The 24859-nt window shown below is 40.6% G+C and overlaps 1 protein-coding gene across 7 annotated transcripts in view; it reads left to right on the top strand.

Annotated features, from left to right (window-relative positions):
* Window positions 1–24859, top strand: part of ppp1r9a (protein phosphatase 1, regulatory subunit 9A) — a 90129-nt gene that overhangs the window by 29903 nt on the left and 35367 nt on the right. For all 7 annotated transcript variants that reach the window (XM_042506340.1, XM_042506342.1, XM_042506346.1 and 4 more), the window contains 3 exons: window positions 12828–12960; window positions 14860–14980; window positions 20925–21029. In XM_042506340.1, coding sequence (XP_042362274.1) covers window positions 12828–12960; window positions 14860–14980; window positions 20925–21029 — 359 coding nt within the window. The remainder of the gene's footprint in view (window positions 1–12827; window positions 12961–14859; window positions 14981–20924; window positions 21030–24859) is intronic.

Genomic DNA, 24859 nt, shown 5'->3' with positions numbered 1-24859 from the left:
AGACGGTTAATTCTTTTGAACATTTGGGAGCTCATTTGATTTCCATTAATACAGTACATGACAACAGAGACTCTGAGCTTTCTGTCTGGATGTAACTACCGGCCTGTCCTCCCCGCTGAACATGACTGTACTAAATCCATGCATCAACAGTAAACATCTGTGTGAGTCTAACATCATCCTTATCTGGAGCATCACCTAATACAGTCTTGTGCTTCACAAGCTGGAATGAGATGGCTTCCAGCCAGGAACTTTCTGACCGTGTTTTTGATGGAAAGGATTACTCTACTTAAGGGCTGTCTGTCTCTCTGGCTGATGGTATATGTGTCAACAGCATTGCTCGAATTTTGGAACCAATACTGACATGGATGTTGGCAATGTCATTTGTAAAAAGTATTTGAGGCCTGCAGCAGCATCAGTCCAGCTAAGCCACCTTCAGTATAGTCTAGTGTTGCAGTGGATGCCTTTTCAGCTAAAATCCATTTTGCAGACAATGTCTGTTTTGGGTGTTCAGGTATTCAAGTGTAAGCTTTACCGACTCCTATTGGGGTAGGGTTAAGTGTAAGGGCTACATGGCCCTCCAATCATTGTCAAGATGGTTGAACAATCTACAAGAGACCCACAAGTGTATTTTCTTCCGTAGTAAAGATTTAAAAATTACAATAACCATTGTATTATTTAAGGTTAATGTGTTTTCAATCAAGTGGCAACCTCTTTGGCTCAAAAATTTAACAAACGCAAAGTGCCAAAATCTGCACTTCTTTGATTGGCTACTTGAGGCTGGGTCCAGAGGTGAGGAAATCTCCTCAGACCCCCATGTTAAAATGCCCAACTTTACAGCAGAAATGAACATGTTTACAGCCTGCAAAAAATGGTTTGGTCTCTATCACTAATTTCAACATTCATGACAACTGTGGGTGGGGTGGGGTGAATTTTTATAAAGCTTGCTAGTTTACATTTTATTAAGGCTTTAAGATACATATATTTTAGGGCAAGGCCACTTAAGTGACAGGCTGTTTGCGAGGCATCGCTGCAGTTTGTGAGTCAGATCCACCTTGCACTCCTCCACAGCTCCAACCTCTCATCCAAACATGGTCACTTCTGGCTCCAAGAAAAAGATTGCAGCAGTCGAAATGCTGAACTTGAAACTTGAAGTTTAAAAAAAAAGCAGTCTATAAAGCTATGGGTGACATCACCGTAGCCACGTGGTGTATAATGGTCCCTTTCTTTATAACGTGCATACAAAAAACATTGTTATTGCTAATTTGTGTATGATAGTCCCCCTTTGATGGTATATGACAACTGAAATTTAAGTCCTAAGTTGCTACAATAATATTAGTTGCCGCTAATATCACTTGGGTAGACGGCAGGGTAGGAGCGCGGGTTGTTACTGACACTCCTAGTGGCCTGGTAATGAAGCAGTATTCTTTTTTATTAATTTGCTTGATCTTTTGAAGGCATGACATGTAAGTTGTGAGCAAATTGTGAGTGTCCATGCTCTTCTGTCTCTTTAGATAAGTGGCAGATTTGATAATATTTTTTTATTTTTGCCGTCTGTTAACACAAATGTCATTGGCAACTACTGATGACCTATCAGAGTATCAGAGTAAGGGTCGTCCAATTTGATAGGGAAAACTTCAGCCACTACTCCCTCTGGCACTCAAAAACAGGGTAAGGGCTAAAAATAAGACATGGAAAAGGGCCAAAGTGTGCACCCAGAGTTAAAGTGAACACAGATTAACTGCTGCTATATGTTAATTTGTCATTATTTGCATTACAGAACTTTTAGTATCTATGTATCTTTTTATTGCGCCATTCTTTAGCACCCAATCACCTCCCCTCTGCCCTGATTTCTGGTGCTTTCCCTCTGCGAGCTGAGTGAAGCTGGCTGTCAGCTCCCTAATTATGCAATCTGTGGCTGGGCATAATGGGAGAGAGCAGGGTTTTTGTTGGGAGAGAGTTCCGACACTCTGCCACAGCAGCGATATAACAGCTGACATTTTGGTTAGACCAGCAAAAAACAGCAGCTGAGCTCATTCAGAATGACAGTCGGGTATTTTGTTTAAGCTCCTTTTGGGGAGGCTAAATCGAAAATCTCGAACAGCTAGACTTCTTACAAATCATGTAGTGGTGGAGAAACTTGTGTGATGGCTTTATATGTTATTATGTAGATATTTGAGCTAAAAGCTAAAGTAAACAATCCAGCAGGATTCTTAGGTGTCATAAATTAAAACTCAGCTGTCGTGAAATGCTGTTTTTTTGTGAAGTAGCTCAGCTGTGAACGCACATCATCATGACTCCAATGATTTTTCCCTCCTCTCTTATCTCTGACAGGTACAACTACTCCAAACTCGGGTGTTGGATATGTGCGTGTAGCTTAGTCACTCCATTATTAATGCAGTGGTGTTTTTGTTTGCTTGTTTCGGTGCCACCCGATCCTCCCCGGGGGATGCATTTTTAATGATCCAGGAAAGGCGAGACGTGCCTTGCGGTTTTTAAGGCTGGTCACTTGCCACACAGTGGACTGTGTCATGAACCATCATCCAGCCCCCTCCTACCCAATCTGGTCCCTTGCTAACGATATCATCAGCATGCTGCCATTTTTTAAATTGCAGTAAAAAAAACTGCACAGAACAAAGCGCCTGAGTAACACAATGTTCTCAGTGTGTGCTAAGCCGGCACTGAGGACAGTTCAGGCTGCTGCACTGTCACCATGTCCTTGTTTTTAGTGACTTAGGAGCACTATTAATTAACCCCCTGAAATCTGGAATGACATCAGTTTTTTTGTGCCTTTTAAAAGCTATTTAACCCTCGAAGCATAAACTAATCGATTTGATTTCTTCTAAAACATGAAGAAAAAGGCAATGAGCAAATTTCGCAAGAAATGTCCTGCACATTACAAGTTAGTAAAAGGTGGCAAGAAAATTACCTGAAAATTAATCTAAAAAAATAGGGAAATTTTAAAATTGAAGCAAAAAAAAGTCTAGAAAACTCCATATATAATAAAAACCATTTTCTCTTTTCTTTTTTTTTTTGTTTGGGGGGGGTTCCTTTTTTTAACTTTTCTTTTTTGTGGTTACTTTCAGGTAATTTTCTTATTATTTTTGTCTCCTCAAGTTGCTCATTGCTTTCTGCCTGTGTTTTACAAAGAAGTCAAACCACTTTGCTTTGGTTCCAAAGGGTTAAGGTGAACTGTTTGAGTTTAAAGTTATTTAAATACTGGACTGATTTCTGTCTTGTGGTCTGTGCCACATGCTGAATAATTCCAGATCACACAGAGTGGTCATTATGCCGTTTAGAAATCTGAATAACTGTGGTCCCACACTCTGCCGAGTCATTGATGCAGCATAATGAAGTGCATAGCATAGCAAGTGGGCATTGGAGCATCAATACTGTAACAAGCAACATGTTGTTGTTGTGTTTCTTGTGATCCCGGCCTCCCACTCACTGTATATGACCAAGACATAAAATAAAGCAGGGCATTGTCTGCAGCCATTCAGTCGCACTTGTTTACTATTCTCTGCCCCCTGTTTAAAGCCGGCCCCTCACTCCCTCTCCCTCACTCTCGGTGTGTCGCGTCCTGTAGTTTGTTGGTGGGAGTCATGGCACCCAGTGGTATTGGGCCATAAACAGCGGACTGGAACACAAACAAGTCGGCTGCAGAAACAGCAGCTGAAAAAGCTCTGGAATTAAATCCTCATTACTTTTAAACAGGGTTCCCACAGTCATGAAAAACCTGGAAAAGCTATGAAGCTAGTAAAAATCATTGAAAGTTTTGGAAAAATCATGGAAATGTGTAATAAATTAAATTACAGTAATGTAACATAACAGTTAATTTATTTTGTTTAGCTGATGGCATAAGGTAGCTCTATTATGCATTGACATGTGACAATATTTTGGTTGTTTTTTTTTTATTTGTTCATCACAAAAATTCCTTTATTTTTTTTTTATGACTTTACCTTCATGTCTACCCACAAGTCATGCTTTAAGGGAACTTTAAATGGCTTTATTTTGTCTTTATTTTACTATTTATTTCTATTCATTTGATTTTTTTGTTTGTTTTTTTCTTAAAAATTCACAAAAAATGACTGCTAAAGAAACAGAAATTATCAATTGATTTTCAAATTTCCGACAGTCTTTAAACATATCATGTGGGACACTTAATTTATATTTGAACAGTTTGAATTTTAGACGTTTGAAAAAAAAAACACGCAGGTTGGGCAAGGGAAAAAAAAATATTTGGGTCCTTGAAAATTCATGGAAAAGTTTTGTCCTTGAAAATGTGTGGGAACCTTGTTTAAAAATGTTGATATCATCACTGTATGAACAGTTATGTTCATCTATTCTGTATGCAGAAGCTACTTCGGCTAAAAAAAGAAATGCTGACTTGTAAGATTTGCTCAAAAGTCAGTGTCACTTCCTCAGACGAGGGGTGATGCGTGTCAAGATGACAGAAGGGTTCGCTTTGAATCGACTGTAAAATCTATATGTTCTCACAAGTGTATATGTAGAACGGGGTACTGAGTGTTTGTTTCTCTCTTTTCATACTCACTCCTTCACATCTTTGCCCTTTTTATATCTGTCAGTCTCGGTCTGCTCTCGCAAGACATGAATTAATTTCCATCATCAGCAACTGTCTCGTCCCCTCAGCATCGAGACACTTTCTTCAGCACCTGTCAGCCCTCCGGCACGGTGTTGTGTGAGTGGGTGGTGGCCACAGGTACAAGTAATGGAATGCAAATGTGCTGAGCTGTCGCAGCAGAGCAGACTGCATGTGTGTGTGTGTGTGTGTGTGTGTGTGCCAGGCTGTAGTTAATCCGCTGCAGGGTTTGTTGGGCTCGTGCCACAGCAGTAGGAACATTTCTCCTGGGCTTTCCAGCCTCTTATTGCCCTCGGCAGCGTCCACTGTCTGGAAGGCGCAGAGCAGGCGACAGCACTGGCACCGACGCACCAAAGGCCCTGGTTTAATACCATCAGAGGCGGTTGGCCGGGCATGGGCGCCATGCCGTGACATCTTAGGCAGGGACTCAAACAACCCTGAAGCGAATTACCCCAAGCATCACCCGCTCCTCAGTTTTTCTCTCTCTTTTTTTCATTTTCTTTTCTTTATTTTGTTCTTATTGCCTGTTTCACTCTTCAATAGCCTCACTGTCTGCTGCTGCTCTAACCCATGAATCATATGAGTCACTCTGTTTCTCTCTCTGTGGATATTGCCTCCTCTGTAAACTGGATTCTTCCTTTTTATTTACTCCTCCTCCATTTTCTCATCATCTTAAAGCTTCCTGCATCTTTTCTTGTGTCCTCTCATTTGTCTTTCTTTTTTGTACCAGTCCACTATCTGCATCCGTCATCTTACTTCCCCTTTTCTCTTTTTTGTCTTTAATTGTTTTTTGTTTGTTTGTTTTTTTACCCAGAGTCTTATCCAGCCTCACCCAACCTCATGTTCTGATTCTCCTGCTTCTTCTCCTCCCTTTGGCTTGGACCCTTGGTTAATCCACACTCCTCTGTCCCTCAGGATGTCCAGACAGACTGACAGACATTATTTGGCTGAGCAGTTGTCATCTATAACCACGGGCAGTGAGATGAATCTTGACTCAGGATACCAGTTTGACATGTGCATGTATGCATGCATGCTTGTACAGACACATACCTGCAATAACACTTCAAAGGCTGCACACACGCACTCAAAGCCTGCAAAGTGTTAGAACTCACATACTTGATGTGCATTTGTAGCATACATACTCAAGCCCCCATATAGAAATACAGTTAGAAAGAGAGGCATTCGCACTGAGGGAGATGGCTCAGCTTTAGTGGCTGAAGGCGTCCACAGGCATCTGCAGTCCGAGCAGCTGCAGCAGCATCCATAAATGACAGTAAAACTGCATTTCAGAAGAGTCAAACCAAACTCCCTCGATCCTCCCGCGAGGCCTGGAGGTCAGACAACAACACTGGCAATGTGTGGATGAGCAAGCAGAACTGCTGTCTGCACTGAAGTATCAGTATCTCCAATGTAAGGGGTGTGATTACTGACAAAACATAAAAATGTGTGTGTGTGTTCGGTGTCAGAGGCATCGATCGGTGTGTTGTATGGATGAAAGATGAGGATGAGCAGAGAAAGAAGAGAGATATTGGTTCATACAGTGAGGAATGACCAGTTTTAGAATGTATCTTCATTCAAGTGCATATTTAAGGTACTTGTGCTTTACTTAAGTCTGTTGTTGTCATTCCACTTTATACTTTTACTACACTAAATTTCAGTGGGAAATATTGTACGTTTTACTTAACCACATTTACCTGGAAGCTTTAGTTACCAGTTGAATGAAGATTTTTGCATAAAAAGGATAAGAAAAGTTTATAAAATATGATGTTTTGTTATAGATTAAACTATTCAACAGTTAATACAAGAACAGCTGAAAAAATTAGCACATTAATCAGTTAGCAGCTATTTTTGATAAGTATGTCGTTTTAGAATTTATTTGAATAATTTTAAGTTTTGGTTTTTTTTTTAAATGGCATTGCTTCTTTTACCTTTGATACTTAAAGTACATGTATTCAAATGTACTTTATTACTTCCACTTCAGTAACATTTTTAATGCCGGGCTTATTTTCACAGTCTGTTGTGAGTATTTTTACTTGAGTAAAGGATCTGAATACTTTGTCCATCACTGGAGATGACCCAGGAGAGGAATCCCTGATCAGACTTTACAGTGTGTATGTTAGATCTCAGTGAAGGAGGTGTGCCTGCCTGTGTGCTCTGTGTGTGTGTGTGTGTGTGTGTGTGTGTGTGTGTGTGTGTGTGTGTGTGTGTGTGTGTGTGTGTGTGTGTGTGTGTGTGTGTGTGTGTGTGTGTGTGTGTGTGTGTGTAAGACGATTGCATCGACTGGCTCCCATCTTAAGAGGATGTACAGAAGTTTTAGATTAAGCATTAAAATTAGGTAGCACGATGTACTCAGCATGAACCATTACTCCAGAGTCCATAAAACAATTTCAAACCCTTTTTTATGATTTTAAATATATGTGGCCAACCATCTGAAAAAAATAAGGCACTTTTATGTGAATCCTAAAATCTTGACTTTTGGTGGTGACACAAGCTTTTTTTCACCTAAAGGAGCGTATTAAGCTTGAGAGAAAGTGCAGGCAGTGTAGAGGAATATATTTACATGTAAATGGTTGTGTGTTGTGTTTAATCCCTCAAAAGCCTTTTCCAGTTCTATTTCAGGGGGGCACCACATGGGGAGACGGCCCATTATACTTCCATATTCAGTGGTTGTCCTTGTGCACTGCCTCTTCAATAAAAACTGGATTTCAGTTGAGCATAATGACCTGCCTCAGCACACACAAACTGTACTTGAAAGTGGAAATTTGTAGGTGTTTGTCATCTTGACATGATGAGGATATAGATTTCACACAGTTATTAATGCAGATAAGGCTGAAGTGCTCTGACATTGCTGCTCCCAGGGATCCGTTTATTGGATTATGTGGGTCAAACATATTGATACGCATCATATTAAGGTTGGTGGAGCTGTCAAGATTTATTTTGTCTCTCAAGTCTGTCCCTGAATACAGAGAGTGTAGGGTCTGTTGGCTCTGTCAAGTTTTGCACCGTGTGTGTTTCCCTCAAACTGTACATTCTGTAAAAGCCGATGATAACTTTTTCAGAGCAAGTTGGGCTTAAAGAAATACTTAACATTTGTATATCAATTGTGAATAAAACTTTGTTTTTCTCGCATGCCTCTGTTGAACAAAGAATTAAAAATGTGGAAAAATCTTGATGAATGAAAGTCATAGGTGATAGTGTTCAACAACACAACTATGACAAAACATCAGAGTACAAACTCTCACACAACTCATGCAGTTTAATTCAAGTCACAAAAGTCAGTACTTCCCAGTCAGCACTTTTTTCGACAGGGATTTTAAAGAAAACTAAAACTTTATCCACGTTCTCTTCAAAGCCAGATTTACCTCACTGAACACTGAAGCTGTTGTTCTACCACCACCTCAACCAATTAGTGTTCTGTTTTCATTGTGTGACTGTGTGTGAATCTGAAATAACCCTTCAAAACACCAAAGTCACACAAATTTAGTTTTACTGTCATTAAACGCAGACCACTATGACTTCAATACATCGATAACGTTTTTGTTTTTATATTCCTTGTTCAGCAGAGGCATGCAAAAAAGTTTTACTCACAAAATCGATGTAACATGGGGTGAGTAACTGATGGACAAATGGTCATTTCGATGTATGTTGATGTATTCCTGTAAAAAGACTAACAATCAGAGAGAATGTTGTGAGCTTAATGTTCAGTTTAGCGTGCTGACACACTCACAGTGACAAAACTAACATATTGATGTTTTGCAGGTTCAATGTTTACCATGATCACCATCTTATTTTAGAGCAGTTGCATGCTAATATTTAATGACTAATACCAAACACTCGGCACGGTCATTGTAGAGGTCAAAGTTATTTGAGGTCATTCTTTTGGCACCCTTAGGGTTGTCAAATTTCCCAACAATCTGTCTGGTAGATACTTTAGCTTGTACTAAAGTGGTGAACTGACCAGCTCACAGACTGACTGACCAACCCTGCCATAATGAGAACCATGCAGCCGGCATGGCTAAAGAATTTCCATGAAGGTCAGAATTAATTTACTGGCAGTTTAAATGTCAGTGTTGTTTGACTATAGACGATATACATGTGTGGTTGGCGACGATCTGCAGGCCTGGTCCTGTACTTTTTTGCCATTTTTCAGCTCCTTGTAGTAAAACACACAGCAGGATCCTACCATGATGCCAAGGTTGAACACACATTACTGTACCATCTCACATACTCTCTCGCTCTCTCTTCTTTGTCCTTATCGCATCTCTGTTACTCAGGTCAAAAAGCGTTTTTGGCAGAAAAAATCCAATTATTGTCAGAGAACAAGAATATTTTACATCCTATCTGAGAAGAGAAATATAAAAACGTAGCTTGACTTATAATGAAACCTTTAAAAAGACATCAGTTGAATCAGTTTTTAGTCTGTACTGGTTGACCTTCACATTTCAGCAAGCTCCTCTTCCTCTTAATATCCGTTTTAAGCCAGGGTAATTTTTGAGCTGTGATCTGTCTTTGGGTGCCGTAATATGTGCCGAACTGACTGAAAATGGCCTCTCCTCTCTGGAGATATATACCAATAGTTTATGTTTAGAGCCAGATAACCGTCAGGTTTATCTTGTGGGTAAATGCTTTCCATTTGATGGTGCAGTCTGTCTCTCTATTTCTCTTTCACTCCCCTTCTGCCTACCTATTCTTATTTCCCCTGTGCATGCTCTTTTATTTATCTTGTCACCCCCTCTCTCAGTCACCGATGCTCTATTGTCCATCCTTTGTCTCCTCAGTTCATCTGTCTCAGAATTCTTTTTTTTTCTTTTTTTTTGAATTCCTTCTCCTGCCCTTTTCTTATCTATCTCCATCGCTATTTCTACTCTGACTCTTCTTTGCTTGCCTTCTCTCATGGATCCACCCTCATCTGTCCTCATCTCCCTCATATGACCTCTCTCCCTCTCTCAAGTGACTGGCCACATGCTAATGTGTTTGTAGATAGTGCACAGTGACTGAGAGAGGCCATTAGAGAGTGTACTTACTGCCAATAGTAGCATCCCATCCAGGACGTCCCGGACAGTGCGAGTGCTGCTGTTAGCATTCGTCAGCAGAGTGTGTCTGTGCATTGGTATTTATTATGTAGATGTGTGTGTGTGTGTGTTTGTGTGTTTGTGTGTGTGTGTTTGTGTGTGTGTGTGTGTGTGTGTGTGTGTGTGTGTGTGTGTGTGTGTGTGTGTACTTGTACGTGCTACATAGCAAGGACGACATCTCATTTTTGAGCTACGGAGTGAGGACATTTTTAAGAAAGTAAGGACATTTTGGCTGTTCCTCACCTGTTCAAAGGCCTGTCTGAAGGTTAGGACTTGGATTTAGGTTAGCAAGGTTTATGTTCAGGTTAGAGTTACGTCTAAATTAGGTTTGGGTAAAGGTTGTGGTTGGGCATTAGTGATGGCTAACTCTTTTAAACCTAAGCAAATTGGCTCAGCAGCTATTTTTGATGAATATGTTGTTTTAGAATTTATTTTTAATTAATTTAAGTTTGGGTTGTTTTTGGTCTTTTTTTTCAAAAACATGGAAAGAAGGCAATAAATGACTTGAAGACAAGTAAGAACTTAAAATTAGCAAGAATTTTTTAAAAAAGTGACAAAACAATTACTTTAAGCAACAAAAAAATAAATAAAGAAAAGTAATAAATAAGAAAACAAGGAAATGAACTGAAACATAGCAAAAAGGACATAAATCTTTAACATAATTTTAAATATAAAGATAATTGATCATTTTTTATAACTCCCTTTTCTACCTTCCTCTCTCTCTCTTTCTAGCAAATTTTTCATGATATTTTCTTGTCACCTTTTGCTAATTTCTTGCGATTTGCAGGATTTTTTTATTTACTTATTGCCTTTTTACCATTCTTCGAAAGAAATCAATCCAGTTTCCTCAGGTTTTAAATATTTAAATGCTTGTGAAAGGCATTTGAAGGCAGCACAAGAAAACCGATGTTGATCCAGGTTTTAAAGGGTTAAGGGGGGGCGTTAGGATAAGGGGCTAGAGAATGCATAATGTCAATGAAAAGATAGACAAAGAAGATGGCCAAGACAGGAGTATTTTTTTTAATGTATTTGCTAATGCTGTGCACTACATTATATATATGTGTATGTGGGTGTGTGTGGATGTGTGTGCATGATTGCGTGTGTGTGTGTGTGTGTGTGTGTGTGTGTGTGTGTGTGTGTATGCAAGCATTAATAATGCAGGGCTGTTGATCACACTGAATGATTGATGACAGGGAGGTCATGGATAAAGCTCACGCAGGCTCACACAGAGGAAAGAATACAAGCCAACCCTGGCAGCATCACGCTACATCAGTGTGCCCAAGCTGTGTGTACAACCAGTGCAGTGTCTCTTAAGCAGAGTGCCCTGTATTTATTTAATGTAGTTCTGTCTCAATCATTTGGTAAGATAATCGTCAAACCCATGCCACATTGCCTACAACAAGAAAAATGTGTAATCTAAAAAGACAAATATTTTGAGTGGTAACAGTCATTCATTTTTTTGATCGCCCTCATTATCCTTAACTTTCCTGGTTCCACAAATGTTAAATGTTGACAACTGAAGCCAGCATTGATTATTGACAAGCAAAATTCTAGTTTTAGGCTATAATCAATACATGTGATGTGACATGATGCCTTATTGATCTCTACTGGGACATTTCCTCTTTCACGCAATTCAAAGAGGTCAGGGCCCTGTGACAGGCAGGGACTTGCTCGGTGCTAAGATTAAGGACTTCACTGTTTTGAATTTGGCATTATGTTACAAAAAGATTCATCCCCTGTACAATTGTCATAAACTGAGGAATTAGCTATAGAAATCGAAGCTGGCCAAAAAAGACTGTAGACGTTTTTATTTCTGCAGATTTTCTGCAGAAAATAAGATCTGTGGCAAACAAACGTTTAAAATACTTGCACTTCATAAATAAGCACCACTTTTTGGATTTTTGAAGCATAAATGCAAGAAGTAAGAAGCTAACGTAAAGCTATATACAAACTTCAGTACTGTTTCATAACAACAACCACAACAATCTTAAAGCGGTGTTCAGCCCAGCTTAGCCTGATGATGTTCTGTAGTCTCATTTAGCCACTTGTTAACAACCGCCTTTTTTAAGACAAGAAAAAGCCTCAAAGTTCACAAGTGGGGTATTTACTGAATAATTTTGTGCCGCAGAACAAAACCTGAAATTCTCTTAGGCTAGTGTAAACCACAGACCTAATTTCAGGCTTTTAACCAAAAGCACATTCAGAAACTCATTGACTTTCAGGAGCCATCTTCAAGTGGCCAGTAGAGGAACTGCAGGTTTTAGCACTTCTATATCGGCTTCATGTTTCAGGCCTGAAGGTTATCTGCTGGTGACCAAAAGCAGGGTGGATATAGTAAAATAACTTGTGCACATTGAGCATTGTGAATAACTTTGATGACTGAAGTCTTCAAGCCACCCGACATCCTTGCTTGTAGGGGACAGCACCATGTGGCGAATGACACTTGCTTCTCAAATTTTAATAATAGCAGCTGCCATCAGTGTAGGTGAGCAGGTGTATGTGTGACTGGGAAACAGACAGCCAGGACGAAGCTCATGCATACCCTCGCACCCTTTTATGCGGCACCAACAGCCAGCGTTCTGCAGAATGCCACACTACAGACGTGACAACAGCATGCATGTTCAAGTCTGCTTGTGCACAGCTCTCTCACGTCCTCCCCCTTCTCTTTGGTGCAGAGAGCAGTGGGAGCACTTGGCCCGGGATGAGATGTAAAGTGACGGTTGACTCTTGCTGTGGAGCAGAGGCTCCAACGAGAATAGCACAGCTTAGAGGACGAAGGGCTCCCTATCCCCCATCACCACATCATGTTTCTACAGTTTTCTGTTGATTAATGGGCTGAATTGTGGTCGAGTCGTGGCTTGGTTATAAGGGCCTTCACTTACCACGGTGTTGTCAACTTTGTTTTGTAGCTAAAGCATCAGTTGGGGTCATAAAACCTCTTATTTACTTCCAGCCATTCATAAACTTGGAAAGTCACTGTTGTCATCAGAGTGCCTTGCCACATGTGTAGGTACAATATGTCCTTCATTAAACTGTATGAAACATCCAGTGTCACACCACTGAGGTGGTGACACTATTTCCATCTCTCTATTGTGAACCAACTGCTATATTTGATTCAGTATGCCCACGTCCTTTAACTCCTTGCATTCCCTCTCCAGGTGTTCAACACCTACTCCAATGAAGACTATGACCGTCGTAATGAAGAGGTGGATCCTGTGGCGTCCTCCGCAGAGTACGAGCTGGAGAAGAGGGTGGAGAAACTGGAGCTCTTCCCCGTGGAGCTGGAGAAAGGTGGGAAAGAAAATCTTAGAACATCGAAACAAACGAGGAGGTGGTTCCTGTCAGTTATACTCAGTAGACAGAATCGCCCACATATGGGATGTCGCTTTTTTTAAGGTGTGATATTTCTATTTCTGTGGTTCTATCCAGGTTGTTTTCTTTTTCATTTTTATAATCACTCTCCCTATTGTGACTTAAAAACATATTCATTGTTTTTCAGCAATGTTTCAGTGCAGAAGTTCACTACAAATCTTCGTACATCACATTCAAAGAATTGTAGTGCACAGTGTGTCCTAGTTCCCCAGCATGAGCTAAAAAAAGGGGACTTGTCTTTCTCTGTTGAGGTTTTCCTGTGTTGAAATCCAATACTGTCAAGGACCTTAAATAGAATGACTCTACATCACAGTATTTCACCATCCACTCCACCACTCCACATTACGTAACCCTAACAATTTGTGAATAATTAATGCAGGATGGAGATGGACGGATGCTACACGGGAAGAGAATTTCCTATACTGGGCATTTCCTATTCATGTGAAGGCCACCATGCCTATAGTAAATGTCTCCTCCCTTTCTCCATTTATAAATCAGTTGTTGTCATGTTTGTGTGTATTTATCCATCCAATATATGTCCCCTATGTCTGAGACGAGACAAGACCGAGTCAAAATGTTTTGAGTCTGAGGCAAGATCAGTCTTGGTCTCGAGATCCTCTAAAGGGACTGATCTTAAGTCGATCTTAAGTGACTAAATTTACATGCACACTAATATTCCACTATCACTCCAAAAATGTCAATATTCTGACTTTAAAACAGATCCTGTAAACAGCATTTTCCATTTGAATGTACCGAATTAGGCTTTTTGCCGAATGAAGCATTTTCCAATTAAGACTTGTGAAATATAACAGTATCATTCGGGTTTAAGAAGCATTTTCTTGACGTGTATACAGCACTTTAAGAATACGCATCTCAGTTGGGGTTTTTTACACAGTTTGCGACACACAGCTTCTTGCCTCTTACGATCAGCTCTGTGCGTTGTCATTGATTTGATATACACAAAACCAACATTTTGCAGGCCTGTGATTGAGATGCATTCCCAAAATAAGAGCCCACTTTTGCGATCGGAATAAGAAACACACCTATGTTTAAACATTATTAAATGCATAGCTATCAGTTATCAGTTTTTTTGAACGTGCTCAAATATTGCAACACAAAGCTTTTTGAGAAGATAGTTGAAGGAATGGGAAAGGAAGGCTGTGTTTGTAGAGTCGCAAAAGTTCACCACCGGTAGGAAACCTTTTTGGAAAAATCCTATTTTGGTGCAAAAAAGTAAAAAAGCAGCTTCAGCCGCTCCACTTTTCTGTGTTTTTACCTCATATACAGCTGCATGTTAATGGGAATAACAGTGGAATAGTCAAAGTCTTTAGCCATGTGAACAGCTTAGTAGGACTATTGCCTTTTTCAGAATAAGGGCCAAAAACTGAATATTCTATGCATGGAAACGTAGTCAATGAGGGGGATCTGTTCAATTCAGTGCTATGTTAGCATCTAATTAAAATGCTTTTGTTCACATTTAATGCAGTTGTATTTTTCACAATGGATTTTTTTTGCAGGTATTTGTTTGTTACATTTTTTACAAAGTTAGGAGAGTGATGTTTAAGTCAAGTCAAATTTTGCCTTACATATTAAAAGAAGGATCCCAGTCACAACCACACAGTGAGGCGTACAGCTTATTTCTGCTAATGTACCGATACTATCAGCTGATACCTAAATCCTACGTATAAGTATCAGGACTAAAAAAGAAATCTTGGTACATCCTGAATCGTTAAGTTGGAAAATGGAGACCCCTAACCCGTCACATTAATAGAGACACAAACATTAACCCTTTGAACTGTGTGGTGTGTATGTTTCCAGATGAAGATGGCCTGGGGATCAGTATCATCGGGATGGGTGTCGGTGCTGACGCAGGCCTGGAGAAACTGGGCATCTTCGTCAAAACTGTCATTGAGGGCGGAGCTGCTGAGAGAGACAGCAGGTGAGATCTGCTTTCCTAATTGGACATCACACACATTACTGAGCGATAAATGAGTCTGAAGACACTATAAGCAGATCACGACGTGAAAGTTCAGCGTGTCCAGCACCAAAAAAATGCTCTTTTTGTACAATAATGCACACAACAATTAATCAGCTATTTTGTTTCCGTTCACCCACCAACACCTTCTCACCCTCTCACACACACACACACACACACTCTGTCCCTGTCAGATTTAGCAGCAGGGGTTTGGATTACGTCCACTGGGAGAGGCGCAGTCTGGGGCATGAAGTCTCATACAGAGCTCTCTGTGTGTGTCTGTGTGTGTGTGTGTCTGTGTGTGTGTGTGTGTGTGTGTGTGTCTGTGTCTGTGTGTGTGTGTGTGTGTGTGTGTGTGTGTGTGACAGAGGCATCACATTTATGTTTCTTGTTTTCTGTATGAGTTTGCAAAAGTTATTCTGTGGAAAATGAGATTGTTTGGTGTAGGCTTCCATATTCACTGTGTCTCTATCTTTGTCCCTAGATGATGTGTGTGTGTTGTTGCGAGGGAGAATCTGTGTGTGTGTTGTTGCAAGGGAGAATCTGTGTGTGCGTTGTGTGTATTTGTGCATTATAAAGCGTGAACTGTGCCGAGTAAGCACTCAGCCATCATAAGAGGAGGAGATGACAGCTTCCCAGCAGGCGAGCTGTGGTTTCCTGCCTCTAAACTGTCAGCTTCTACCTATCCTGTTTGTGTGTGTGTGTGTGTGTGTGTGTGTGTGTGTGTGTAGTTCAGGGTCCTCATAAACAGATTAAAAGACAGATAGGCACTTCCATTTCATGCAGTAAGTACTGTAAGCGTCCAATACACACTGGGAACCCAAGTACACTGGGGTTGTTTGCGGTAGATGTGTTTCCTTCGGGGATTAATTCTCTCTTTTACACAGCAGCCAGGGCTGCCACATTCAGGAACACTTGAGAATGAGATTAGTTAAAATGTAGCGAGCAGAGAGACGGCAGAGAGGAGTAGTGCGTGAGGGAAAAGAAACAGCTCGTTCAAAAGCGAGAAAAGATGACAGTTGCACTGACTCCAAAACGTCTCATTCCCTTCAGTGACTATGAGGAGTTGAAAAGATCAGAGGGAGGCTATGCTAAAGCTCAAGTTCAATTCAGTTCTAAGCCTGCAGATCTGATCCTTTTTCTAATTCATTTAAGCTGAACAAAGCTTACTGGTTCTCACTTCTCTACAATCTATCCAAAGTAAGTCTTGAGAAACTATGCTTGCTTAATTTTTGTAGTCACACTAGCAGTATGGTAATGTCGGTCAGTCAGTTGGTCCATGCCTTAAGTCCAGGCTGCCATGAAATGTCACACCATGACATTTATGTAGGGGTGTCCCGGCGGCCCAGTGGTTAATGAGATATGATATAGCTGTAACGTCTCTGATTCCATTTCTGCTTGAGACCTTTGTCGCATGTTTGGAACTATACTTTCACCTATCCCCAAATCCTAAAAAATATATTTGATCAAAGATTTGTGGTAAAAGGACAGTTTAACCCAAAATCAAAAATACTGATTTTATCAGTCAAGACTGTTTGAGTTGAGTTATTGGCCATAGAGATGTCTAACTTCTTTCAAATTTAATGAACAGCAGTGTGTCTTTTTAGAAATCATGACCCAGTTACTCAAGATAAACCACACACCTGTGAGTAGTTTTAAGTAAGTACTATTTTCTTTCTACCACATTACACCGACCAACTGTATCACTGTGCGGAAGAAAGGGTGCATCTACTCACGGACGGCAGTCGTGTGCTTGACATCTCAAGATGTAAACATTAATGGCGTCCTCTGAGCTAGCAGTAGATGCATGGTTCCTTCTGCGCAGCTATACAGTTGGCAGGTGTAATGTGGTAGGACAAAAAAAATAGTCCTACATGAAACTGCTCCATTATAGTTCCATTATATTGGAGAGAAGGCAGACATCCCTACAGCTGATATCTCCAACAGTCTGCAACTCACATCTGTAGCCCTATTTACCAGTCTATCTGCTTTTGGTCAGAGGAAAAGTATGTATTTTTGATTTTTGGGTAAGCTGTCTTTAAATAATGACTAAATGCATAAATTCGGACAATTGTTTGATATTTTGATTAGACAAAACCGTTGCCTTGTAAAGTACGTCTCCCGTGTGAGAACATATTTGCATTATTTAACCTGCTCACTAAGTGCAAGTTTGTTTAACAAAACCAGATTAAACCGTTGTAGAACAGCTTTCCAAAGTGTGTCAAAGTTTGCGTATTTTATTGTGTTTTACACTCGTGTTGCTCTCAGTGATGTCCAGCATTCAGACTGACTGTGAAAACACTCCATTTACAGTTCAGCCAGTTTCAACTTTGATCCCATTTGCTGCTGACCTTTCCATAAACAGAGCAGGAGATGGAGGCGAAATGATACCTCTTTACATTTTTGATAGTATTTTGATAGTGGAGGTCAGTTTAATGTCGCGCTTAAACATTATATGACAAAATCATCCTGTATTGTGAATCTGCAGCTCTGCCTGTGTCCCTGTGATTGCTTCCACAATAAACCTTGATCATAATATGAGAGAAAATAAACCAAATACTCAAGATATTAGTAATAAATACTGGATAACTTGTGCACATTTATTGGCCCTGTGAGTGCTATCTCACTCTCACACACACTCACGGGAGGAGTCACTGGCCACAATGTAATTTCCTTCCATCATTACCCTTTGCAGCTATAGGGCTCTCTCTCGCTTGCTGAGTCGGACTTAATGGTCTGACACACACGCATACACACTCATGGGCAGACAGATAGATGGGCTTGGCTGTGGCTCACTGTATTGTCTGGCGTAGATGACCTCAGGTGTGTGTACCGGGGTGAAATGGAGGTTATGAGATAAAGGTATGTGTATGTGTGTTTGGTTCATTCGTATGAATCTTACTTTGTTGTCTTCTCCTTTTTTTCGCTGGCTTTTCTCAGCAGCTTTAAATCAACCAGCCTTTGCCACCTTAAGCCAAATTGAGACATTAGATGTTGTGATGGTCAAAAAGGCGTCTGAGCTGTTGACTGGCAGATGACAAGCTCGCTTTCTGTCTACCTGTGCATCCATATGACAGCTCTGGTGGATGTGTTGGGTGTCACGGTCATATTGAATCCTGCTCTGCAGCTGCTGTGTGCTGTGACAGACTGAGGACGGAGCTGTGAGGACATTGGTTACTGCAGTTGTTGGTGCTGCTATCAGAGGACATTGCTTGATTTAGATCTTGACTTTGCAGGAAAATTTGTTCAAAACTTCATCTGCAATTTGCCGTAAGGAAACAGTATTGAGTTAACTCATTTCAGGGACTAAAGAAAGGATATCTCAGCCTCTGCTGCACTGACTGTGACCACTCTTTAATTAATGTCTCTCTTGTGAGTCCCTCAAGTTTAAGGAAGAGTAATTCTAAATTACTTCAGTACTCTTTTATATGGAGGGATGGCTCGCAACAATTTTTTAATGCTGTTATCCCGAGATCACAAGGTTTTATTTTTGTTATCTCATTTTTTTGTGATAGCAGGTTAATCAGCCTGTGCTCATTCCCAGGGTGTCACATACCGGCACTTTTTCAAGCCCCACCGCGTCCCATCAACAAAAAATGCAGCCTTTGGCATTTTTATAAAATGCAATCAAGTAAACCCAGCCGTGGCAATACTTAACGCTGAGAATAACTGACGCATTATAAAGAGCAAGAAAGTCAGTCTAGGGTAAGACGGAGGGGAGGTGGATGGGTCAAACAAAACTGGACTTTTATCCAGCAGACCAAAGTGTGTGTCCCAGGTGAAAAAAACCCTCAATGTTGTTTTAATGTAACGTTATATCACTTACCTACCTACATTCCATGTGAAACCAAAAGTCAATGTGGTCTTAATTTAATATTACACAATTTATACACATCCGTCATGTTAATATGTCAACTGCATGACAAATTAAACATTACATGCTCGTTTTAACCCAAAACTTGATCTTTTTTTTTCTAAACCTATACAAATAGTTCCATTGCTGAAACTTAACTGCAGCCATTTCACAACATCAATAGCATGTTACAGTGTGTTACAGCCGGGCAGCCTGTGCATTGCTATTAGATTCAGAGGGCTGTGACTATTCATCTGTATTTGATGACAAATTGTCACTTTTGCGATGATTTTTATAAAAACAAAAGGCAGATATCTCAAGATAACATTTTTAATTTTTTTTATCTAGATCACAAAATAATTTAATGAGTGTCTGGTTCATTTGATCACACCTAATTTCAGCCTTCAAGTCCACTGTCATGACTGTCAGGGAGGATACTCCCATAATGACGAGCATTGACCTGCATGTTATCTATAACAGAGAGACAATGTAATTTCTGCATGTGTTTAGACCTTGATTGAAGTACAGTCTGATACAGTGATCAATAATGGGACTCCTTGATCTGACATTTTCGGCTTAAATCAGTTGCATCAGTTGTGAAGACGCCATGCACATGCTGGCACGGCATTCCTGATCTCTGTTAAACATTACAAGTAGCCTAATAAGAGGAAACGACTTTTTGCTGTCTTGTGATAACCACTTAATGATCTAATTATTTCGAGATAACAAAGCTCATTTTCTTGAGATAACAAAATGATTAACTTGTGATCTCGAGATAACAGCATTAAAAAAAGCATGGCCACTTTCCACTTCCATACTTTCAACAATAATGTCCCTTGTAGCCCTTCAGTTGTTGTTCTATCATGCATATGAAGAAAAATCGAGGCTTCCCTTGGTCAGTGGCATGGAGGTAAACATTAGCACCAAATACTGCAGAGTCAGCTTGTTTAAATGTATTCTGGATATATTTAGAAATTGTGGATGAGGCAGAGTTTGTGTCTGAAGGTTCAGGGTAAATGGAAGCTGTAATGGTGCGTGTTAAGTGATCTCTGTAGAACTGGATACAACCCTCATGAAACGGTTTCTCATTATCCTCTCACTTAGCCTGAGTGTGATCACTCACCAGTCTCCAGAGTAGTTGTGCTGGTTTGATTTCACCATTTTATATCATAAAAACGCAATTATTGGACAGGATCTTAGTGTTTTGAAATTGTCTGTGTTCACAGATATTGAAGAGATTGAGATTATTACTTGGACCAAATAGAAGAAGGGCTCCTGCAGTGGAGACCAAAGTTGTTTGTTGTGGAAGAAAATTATATATATGCTGTACTGAAGTATTAGAATAATCTGCTATTTTGTTGAAAATAACATGAGCTATTTTTTTTGTTTGTTTTATTCATGCGTTGAAGAAATTATTCAAAGCTAAGATTCAGAATCCTTCTTAGTCTGGTTTTTATGCAGATTTCCAAGTGGGTTTTCACTGAATATTTAGCGGAGATGTCTCTTTTAAGTGGTTTGCTCACTATTCCCCTGTCATGAAAAGTAGATCATCAAGAGTTTCACTCTAGATCGAGAACTTAGCTGACCTCTCATCGTATTCAGAGCAGAGCAGAAATCTCGGCTGTGTTTTGGCTCAGGGCTCAGGGCTAGCTGGCCTCCATGTCCTCGTTAGCCCTCCTAGTTTGTTTTGAGCCTCATCTCTTCTGTCTCTTGGTTAGGCAATAGTCTGGAGCTATTGCAGTGGAAATTTGTGACCGCAAGAAAGTCTGGCACGATTGCAGTGGTGGAAACAATGTGAAAATGCATGATAGGTCGGTTTGTTTGTCCCTTTTGTTGAAGTTTTTCTGCATAAGTCATAATGTGTCATAATGTAGACCAGCCAGGGACATTGTGTGTGATTGTGTGACAGAATCAGCCAGTTTCAGCTCACATGCACACACAGATCCTGAACATAGAGTGACACACCAGAATCACCAGTCAATCAAAGATAGTAGCACTTACATAAATGACTGCAGCACAAAGTGTTGAAGAGGCTTTCATCTGTCTGTGTGTCAGGATCAAGGTGAACGACCAGATCGTGGAGGTGGATGGGACCAGCCTGGTGGGCGTCACCCAGAGCTTTGCTGCCTCCGTCCTCAGGAACACATCAGGAGTTGTCAGGTACGACCTACAAACACGCACGCCTAACAAAGAGCTGATCACAGCAAAGTTTTAGTCCCGTAATACGTCTCACGATGCTAAGTATCCATTTACATTTCAGAGCTCCACGCTCAGTTTTGTTTTTTGGGTTTTTTTTGCCAAGATCAGATCTTTCTGCCAAGACTGACTCATATTTATGTTTATTTTTGATTTTTGTGACCCATATCTGACATCATGTGAACAGATCTCTGCCCTGAAAGGCCTCACAAGTAACCAGTAACGTCACAGACATGCATGTTAGAGCAACAACAAAAAGGTCACAATTTGCGAGACAGGCATTTGAGAAAACAAAGTAATGACATAGAGGTGCAAGCGTTCATCTCTCAAACATGTGGTGCGGATGACAATTCGTTGTGTGTTGATAATGAGGGTAAGAAAACAAGAAAACCCAGAAGCCATAGCTTATAGCTCTATTAGTAGCTATTGCTGCATTTTCTGTAGAGAGAGAGGTGTGGTTACGGCCGGGGGAAGAGTCAGGAGTGCGATGTGGAGGGTTTCAGGGTGCAACAAACTCCTCCAAAATCTTTGAATGTCCAGGCCCATATTACAATATCTCAATGTGTCTGTATCTGTCACTGTATGGTGATCTGTGCCTGCACAGTGAAGTGTGATGGGAAAAGACCATGGACATAACAGTCACATGGCCAGTGATCGGCTAAGTATTCAGCTTAGGTATCAGCTGAGTATATGGTATTATCAATTTAGGACCATGTGGCTTAGATCTGATTGGAAAAAATCATATTTCTGTGTCTATACTTCTCTGAAAAAAATGTTCTGTGTCATATGAGAGCAGAAATATTGGATTTGGGCCGTATTTGATTATAATGTGAACATAGCCTTAGCTGTGATCATTTGAACATGGACTTTATGGAAACAGGACGGAGTGATGTCAGCGACTCCATTACTATGAAAAGAGCAAAATTTAATTAAAAAAACTATCAGGACAAGGTCAGTTACATTGGTCACAAGGTCAATTATGGTATGCGACCAACCGTTTAAATATAAAATAAGGTGTTAATATTCAGTGGTTAATTTAATTTTTTAAATATTTATTTTATTTTATTTTTTTATTGCATACACACATGAGATTTGTATGTTTTCACTTGCTGATGAGGATCTTTGGATTACCATAAGATTACAGAAGTGTGTCAAGCAGCTATCAGCCCCAAGAACCAGACGTACCCTCATACAGCATCAGACATAATTACTGACAAAGTGAAGCCTCCGAATAAGTCCTTTTTAAATTCAGCAATGATCAATGAGGACAGTCTCTGCTTTTCATTACTGCTGCATGGTACATTCTGACTGCTGCTCGTCCTGCTGTCATGGCACAGAACTTGTAAAAAACATCCGCTTAAGCAGCCATGCTCGGTGAGATTTTGTTTTTGCAGGCCCCTCAGCGACATTACCATATCTGAGATCGTTGAAGATGTGGGAACACAATATGTGACAAAAGTCTGGTGTGTTTGACAGTCGAGTGGTTTCTGGCAGGGGTCCGCTTAGAGCAGTGGGGAACAGACAACACACACACGCACGCACACACACACTCGGCATGGCAGGAAAGCTTTGATTTGGAAAGCCAGTGCTGTCCTTGGCAATGTTGTTAGCTTGCCATCTTTCACTTTCCGTTGATTTTTGCTTGTTTTTGTTTTTCTCGGTATGGTTTATTGTTGTCTTTTCTATTTCTGTTTTACCATCATCTGCGATTCTGCGCCTGTCCTCCTCTCTGACTCCTTTACTTTCTCTTATCTCATGTGCTCTTTTCACCTCCCTTTGCACTCCCAGGGAGCCTTGTTTACTTTATCATGCTTGAGTTTGTCTCAGTTAATTGATCCACCCACCCATCCACCCACCCATCCATCCATCCATCCATCCATCCATCCATCCATCCATCCATCCATCCATCCATCCATCCATCCACACATCACACTTGGTAAGACAGCCGTTAAACTGTTTTGAAATAATCATAGACTGTATAAAACAAAAAGTGTAGCTACCAAGTTGTCACCCATTGGTGTGTTGACACCCATTTAGAAGCCTCAAGTTCAGCATTTCGCATTTCATTTGTTTTGGTGCAGAAAGTATCTATATTTGGACGTGAGGGTGGAGATGTAGAGGAGAGAGGGGTGGATCTGACCCATAAGCCCCTTTTACACAGCCCGTTTAAGGCGGGAATATTGTGTTGTTATGCTGCAGGGCGGTTCTGTATAAAAAGCACGATTGCCGAATGAGGGGACAGAGTTGTCTCGCCTTTGAGCCAATAGAGGTAGTAACAGCATGGAATTGAGGTCTTTGTATAAGAGACAACTGGCTGTTAACTCAAAAAGGAAGAACAGCGGCAATAAATGTTTGCAAATTGGGAAAACGCTGAGATTTAGAAGCTGCTTACTCTCTGAGCAGAGGACAAGATCAGTCACCATGTAACAGAGGGTAAATGATAGTTATTGCAATGTTGTGCCACTGTTATTTTTTAGAAAGGGCTTCCGATGCGTGTGTTATATGTCACATGAGTGGCCGACGCTGTTATGTTACATGTCATGCCTGTCATGCCTCTTTTGCCTCTGCAGTACCAGCATGCTATTTAAATTCACGCACTGTAGCAGCATGCTGCTGCCATTGTTTGGTTCTGTGTAAAACTGCAATGGTGGTGTATAAAAGGGACTTTGTTGCAGGCGGCCCTATAGCGTGATCTCTATGGACAAAGTGCAATAGCCTGTGGTGGTGCCTTGCAGAAAGCCTGTCATTTAAAGCAGCCACACTCTTAAATATGCTTCATTTTAAGTCTTAATAAAATGTAAACAGGTGAGTTATAAAAACACCCCCCCCCCCGTACAGTTGGCATGAAGGGAGAAATTAGCCATAGAGACCAAAAGCATTTTTTTCTACCTGGCTGTAAACATTTACTTTTGCTGTAAAGTTAGGATTTACTATACTGTTTTGGAGCAAGCCTCAAGTGACCATTCGATGAACTGCAATTTTTGGCACTTCCATATTGGCTTCATTTTTCAGCCCTGAAGGTTGCTGCTTGGAATTAATCCAAAGCTTCAGTGTGCTTTTCATCCTGGTCGCCATGTTCGCTCTGGGAGCTGTGGAAGGATGGATTTGTGTGTGTAGGGTACAGTGCCCGGGGAAAAGCTGGTGGCTGAACAAAGACATGTCCAACAGTATAAGAACAGACTGCGGGCTGTACGGATGCTGTTTGCTGAACTAATATTGACAATGGGGGTTTTCCACGTACCAGGATGTGGCACTTTAGGTGAGGCAGCCTTGAAAAGGTCCATCTATCATTTGCTCATCTATCTAACAAGTACAAATAGATCAAAGTGAGAAGTGCAGAAAGCTTTCTAGTCTAATCTTTCTCCCAGGGATCTCAAAACATACTGAATTACAGTACTTCTAACATGTAGGAAATATTAATGTTGTGAATTATGTAGCGTATGAAAAATACACCACTGTGACAATCTCATAGCAAATTGTAATGATAATTACACCCACTGCTATTTCTCAAGGAATTATCAGACCTATTTTCACTCTTCTCTCCCTCTCTGCTCTCTCACTATTTCAGTCTTCCTCCATCATGTCTCACCCACTCACTCCTCCTCCTCCTCCTCGGTAAATCCTTCTCTCTCTGTCTGATCACCAGAGGTTTTATGGCCAACTGTCCTAGATTTGCCATTTTAGCTATATTTAACCTTGACTTCCAGCAGCATATCCTCCAGGTTTTATTCAGAAGTTCCCTACAGAGTGACAGTATGAAACACATTTTTATAGGCCCTGTCATATAGATCACT

Source organism: Plectropomus leopardus, chromosome 18, assembly GCF_008729295.1.
Source record: "Plectropomus leopardus isolate mb chromosome 18, YSFRI_Pleo_2.0, whole genome shotgun sequence".
Classification (NCBI taxonomy): Eukaryota; Metazoa; Chordata; class Actinopteri; order Perciformes; family Serranidae; genus Plectropomus; species Plectropomus leopardus.
Note: the sequence above shows the minus strand (reverse complement) of the source record. Positions and strands in the feature narration are given on the sequence as shown.